Here is a 6,000-nt window from a genome sequence, read left to right on the forward strand (position 1 = left end):
AGCAGAAAAGGTAGAACTCTAAAAACAAGGCCAGTTTCTACAGTTGATCTTTGCCTTACTCATTTTCTATACTAAAGCTTTAATCTAGTGCTTCAGAGTGTTGTGTCACTGTAGATCAACCAATTTCAAGAATTCAGAAGATCTTATCCTGAATAATAGTACAAACACAATGGTTTAAACTGACAGCAATGATGCTCAGAGACAGCACAAGACACCTAAGTGACTTTCAGAGAGAAGCACTGTGTCTTTACAGTGCCACAGCAGGCAGAGGAACTGGAAGCAAGGGACTTCCTCTAGGTGACATGACCACACTAAACAAAGCAATCAAGAAATGCCTACTCTGAAACAGAAAGCATGCTCATCTTCTTTCCTTATAATTTAAATGTTATTCACTCCCTTTGAACATATCCACCTGACAAGACATATGCAGCCATTCCTTCTCTCCTCCTAAAGAAATATCTAAGTTCCTAACAGTACAGAAGTGCTGTGGGACGCTGGTGAGGCTAAGTTTCAACGATAAAATTAAAACACTGATGTAAATAAAAAATGTAATTAAAGTTGAGGGACAGCAATGGGGTAAAATGGGGTGAAGTGCATCAATTCTGATAATTAACTGAGCAGAAGGACCAATCAACTGTGCAGCTAAGCAATAAAATTCAAAGAGGCTCTATTTGTCTTCCTGTGTTAGGTCATATAAAAACTAAGCTACTCACTACCTAACACTGTTATCAAATGTTGAGGAGCTTTACTCACTTTACATTCTTCATTTTGATACAGGCAGTTTCTTAGGAGCTGCATGGTAATGCTTAACTCTTTAACAAAGCCATCCTCCTGTATAAACAAAACAAGTTGAAAAGTGTGAACGTAGCACGTTTTAGATATGATTCCCTCCCTTTGGGGTCACAGTACACTGCAGCTATGCTCTAATCACATCTGACCCCATAACTTTGAGAGGACTGACAGGCTAAGGATCTCTGAAAGATGGCCATATCTCATGAAGCATATCCACTACAAAAAAAGCTATTTCTGTTCTATCAAGCATGGAGGAACTCAGATATATAATAACCTGTGTTTCATCTCAATAAAGTAAGGCAGATACTGCTGGTTTTCAATCATAGCAGGTGCTGACTGACTTTCTCAGTAAGGACTTTTGGCTAGAGAGGAAAAGAAGAAGTAAAGAAGCTGAAAAATGCGCTCGATTCCGTGTACTAGTCAGACTACTAAATAAGGCTTCATCTTGTTTTCTTTTATTAAGATTATTTAAAATTTATGTGTATATGTATGTATGCCTGGGTGTGGATATGTGAATCTGAGTGGAGGTTCCCACAGAAGATAGCGGAGAGTATCACATCCCCTGGCTGGAGTTACAGGTGAATATGAGCTGCCCAATGTGGATTCTAGGAATTAAATTCAAGTTCTCTGCAAGAATAGTATGCACTCAACCACTGAGTCACCTCTCCAGCCCCATCTTCCTTAATAGTTTTTATATAAAGTGCTACTATAATAGCTTAGCTACCATACAACTATTTGTATATTTAAGTATTCAGGCATATATACACTCATTTTCTGAATACATGGAGCAAATGATATGGATCCCAGTTATTGATAACCACAGCTAATATACAATAACAATGTTATATTGTATTTAAACAAAGGTGTAATTTAAATACAAGTCAAGCACTTCAATGCCAGAACAAACATCTGAGAACTGTTGCAGGAGATACACAGAATATCTTACATGGGAGGGCAAATTCTGGTCTCATCAAGTACAGATTACATAACATCGTTGCTATGTGTGTTTATGCATGAGTTGATAAATATGAAGTGTGTGAACATATAAGCACTGTTAACAGATTTCATTCCTAGAGAGCTTATACTTTTATTTATTCTTTTCACTGTATAAAATATTTACACAATACATCATCCCTACGTACATGTTTCTAACTATGCATAACAATACAGAACATGTAGATCTCACCTAAAATCTTCAAGTGAGAATTCATCTCAATCATTTACCTGCCTGTACCTTTCTTCTCAATCAAACATTCATTTCAACCTCGTGCTCACTGTAGGCAAGAGAACACTGGGGGCAGGGTCCTTAATCTGGAACTTCAGAATCTTGTTACCTTGTTTTTCAGCACTGCTTTCCCAGGCCTCAACGAATCCAGGTTCAGCTGCGCATTAATGTGTTTCATCTGCTCCACGCAGCTCTCTATCAGATCAGCTGAAAGACAAAGCCTGTGACAGTCAAGAGGATATTCTATTCCAAAGAAGTTAAAGCCACAAGTAATCAAGTCTCTAAAAAATAATACTAAAATAAATTGAGTCAGAAGATCAATTAGTAAGAAAATAATAAATTACGAGAGGAAAAAAAAAAAAAAACCTACAATACTGAAGCCCATGCGTTTTCTGTTCTTAGTAAAACAGTCTCCAAATCTAATTTTTATGTTGGGGCTTGCATATTGTTGTAGTAATAGATCATTAATTGAAAGTGATGGGCTTCCTTTTGCTTATATTCTCTTCCACCTCTCGGACCTGTGTTTCTCAATGTCCAGAAGAAAAGATGCAATGCTTTAGAGTAGAAATTGACATAAAAATATAGGCTTATCTGATATTATCTTCTTTACTGTGAAAACTATGTTTGTATTTATATGTGTATTAGGTATGTAAAATGTGCTTCTGGATACTAATAATTATATGAAATTCAATAATATGTTACTGCTTTAAACTCCTGTAGACGTATATTCTCTTTAGTAAGAATCATTTAATGTTAAATAGAAAAATCTATAAGTATAATTTCTGTATTACTGATTGACTGATTTTACAGTATTGAGGATCGATCTCAGGGGTTCTGTGTTTTCCAGGCAAATGCTTTACCTCTGAGCTATATTCCCAACGGACTCTATTTTTATTTTAAAAGTAATGAATGTGGGGCTGGAGAGATGGCTGAGCAGTCAGTAGTGTGTATTGCTCTTGAAGAGGACCCGATTCAAGTTTCAGCAACCACACTAAGTGCTCAAGGGGCTCTGATTCTGACACCCTCTTGTGTACTGCACAGTCACCTGCACTCACATGTACAGACACATACATAGACACATGCATACATATACATAATTTAAGATAAATCTTAACAAATAAATAAAACAAAAAAAAGTTTACAATGCTGCTATATGGGAAAAAACTACTTTTAAATCTCAGTGGATTCAATTATAAGTTCTTCACCTTTTTAGTTCAAAGAAAATTAAAATGAAGCAGTAAAATGTCTGATTGGCAAGATGCCATGTGAACAGCTGAGGCAGATGAAGCTTACCTTTCAAAGCGTGCTTCTGGGCTCTTCTACTGACAGCCAGAAGAGACATCAACGCATTCGCAGCAACTCTTTTCAGGATATCTTTGGAGGATTTCCCTTCATAGCACTGCATGGAGCACAGACCAAACTGCTTAAAAGAACAGTTCAACATGGAGCAAAACTGGTGCAAGTAAAAGGCACATTCTAGGTAGAAGGTATTGCTACATTTCAATTGTGTGTGGAAAAAAAGAAAACAAACAGAAACTTTAGTATTAACACATAGGAAGTTCAGGTGCGTTAACCTCCAGCAGTGCGTGTATGTAACTTACTAAAACAATTCTGCAGAAAACCACGGAAGGGCAGAACTACCATCAGCTTCTTCCCTCCCTGTCAGTGGCTTCGTTCTCCCTCCTGCTGCTCCACCATTAGGAGCCATCCTGTACCTTAGGTGACTCAGGTCTTTCATTGCTGCATTTTTAGAGTAACATGTTCCTGTTACAGGGTGTATTTAAAAACACAACTCCCATTTTTGACAGAAATGGAAAACCATGTACATTTTGAAAACATTAATATTTTACCATCGTTCCTCTCTATATTGAATTTATGAGTTAGAGAATCCCGATATATTTTTTTATCTGACATGTACATTTATTTGGGATACAACATTATGTTATTTTCTACATTTATACTGAATGAGTGACAGCATCAAGATTGAATTTATAATTACAAAACTTGTCAGCAATATAGCAATAAAATTCCAGTGAAAACAGTTTTCCTTTCATGGAGCCCAAGTTACTCATTGAGGAAAACAACCATAATGGTACCCAGGTTACCTGCTGCACAACCCTGATCACCCAAATGGTCCTACTAACAATTCACATTAGTCTTGGCAAACACTTCCAACACAATGAAAATAATGGAGCCAAGTGATAAATGTAATCAATTTTAAGTTTTATGAGCATGTATATTACTAAAACTTTTATCCTAATTGCAAGGGTTCAGACTTCTAAATGGGAAATGGAGACAGCTTAATACTATCCTAGTTTTCATGCTGAATTGCTCAAGGATAAGGGAGTTTAACACCACAGGCTCTGGAACTGAAGTGGAGAAAGGTTGTTTGAAAGCTGTCTAAGAAGCAGTTAAGTCTCTAGATTTTGACTACTGCCAATAAATTTTAATACGGTCAATCTACTCTTCCCAGGGAGAATACAAACAAACAAATAAAAAAATCCAATCATCATTAATTGTTTCACCAGTTTCCACATTAACACTGAGAATTAAAAGGAACAGACAATGTCTTCTAAATATTTCCAATCAAACTATCCAAACTATAAATTAGACAGAAGGGCAGAAAAGGGACTTTCATACTCACATTTCTCAGAAAGACCCAGGCACTTTCCCTGCAGCTACAGAAGAGACTCTAAGCCAAAAGGAGGGTATTGACCAAGAGAGAAGGACATGGGGGATGAGACACAGAAGACTTCCCAGAGCAGAGAGGTCAAAAGTGTCCTCAGAAATGAGATGAATGGCCATCCCAGGATGACTTGGGATATCAAGGTTAGATGGAAATTGGGAGGGATTGCTTTTGGAAAATGAAGCAAAATAAATCATGGTAAGTCTGTACACACTAACAGAACATTTCACTGCTGGCAAAGAACATGAAGCTTAACAGAGGCTGTTGAGGAAAGAGGCACTGCCTGCAGCAAGATTAGCTGTGTATAATCTTTTCAGATTCAATACTATGCATTCTAATCACGGTTATGAGATATCACTATTTAAGAGAATGAGACAGGAACCCATTTTGGCCTTTTCTATGGCAGAAATTCAACAGACAGGGTCTAAAACTAAATGAACAAGATAATGGTATGTATGCATGTTAGAGACTGAAGGGAAACTATTAAATAATTAGCTCATGAGGTAATTAATTAGTAAGTGATCACCTCTCAAACAGAAAAAGGGAGAATAGTAGAAGTCCCTTTCTTTGAGCAAAATTACAGAACTGGTTAGTGCTTTAAAATGATTACATGTCAAATGGTTATGAAACCCCAAAACTAAAACCGAGCAAACTAAATAGGATTAGCCTATAGCAAACCTACATGCTTTCCAGCACATACTGAGAACTCATAGAAAAAGATTTGATTTCTGCTGGTCTATGAGTGGCAGTTATTGCAGGCACAATGCTTTGAGCAGTGGACCTGGCTCGGGGAGAGGTGGTGAAGAGCCTGCAGGTAGGATGGCTGAAGACAAGTTCAAGTGACCCGGATGATACCAATAATCAAAAAGAGAAAAAATCAGAATTCAGAATGAGAAATGTGTCTTTTTATCAACCATAAAAATAAAGAGATTAAAAAATTCATTTACATGTTATGTTCTTTTTAGATTAATATTTTCTTGTTTATTAAGTGACTTAGAATATTACTGGCCAAGTTTTTGTTGTTTCATTTCTAAAAGATACTTAATATAAAGAATAGGTTTAATGAATTTAATTAATACAGACATCTCAAATACAGAAGCTATCTCTTCATCAAATTTACCCCTGAATGTTACCATTCACAACAATTGAGTGTAAAGAAGTTTCCTAAAATATGACATCATAAGAGTTTGCTATTTCCTTGCATTAGTACCCTTAGATATCAGATTGATTGAAAGAAGGAAAATTCAAGATCAATTACAAACATAAGTTTTACATATAGAGATTTTAATCACCTATC

At 36.3% G+C, this 6,000-nt stretch overlaps 1 protein-coding gene across 2 annotated transcripts in view; it reads right to left on the minus strand.

The window, feature by feature from the left end:
• Positions 1-6,000, minus strand: part of Rttn (rotatin) — a 194,107-nt gene that overhangs the window by 26,552 nt on the left and 161,555 nt on the right. For both annotated transcript variants that reach the window (XM_008824930.3, XM_029559532.1), the window contains 3 exons: positions 3,311-3,416; positions 2,127-2,224; positions 754-831 (listed from right to left, as the gene is read on the minus strand). In XM_008824930.3, coding sequence (XP_008823152.1) covers positions 754-831; positions 2,127-2,224; positions 3,311-3,416 — 282 coding nt within the window. The remainder of the gene's footprint in view (positions 1-753; positions 832-2,126; positions 2,225-3,310; positions 3,417-6,000) is intronic.

The sequence above is a fragment of the Nannospalax galili genome, unplaced genomic scaffold (genome assembly GCF_000622305.1).
Source record: "Nannospalax galili isolate Female #2095 unplaced genomic scaffold, S.galili_v1.0 scaffold709, whole genome shotgun sequence".
Taxonomy (NCBI): Eukaryota; Metazoa; Chordata; class Mammalia; order Rodentia; family Spalacidae; genus Nannospalax; species Nannospalax galili.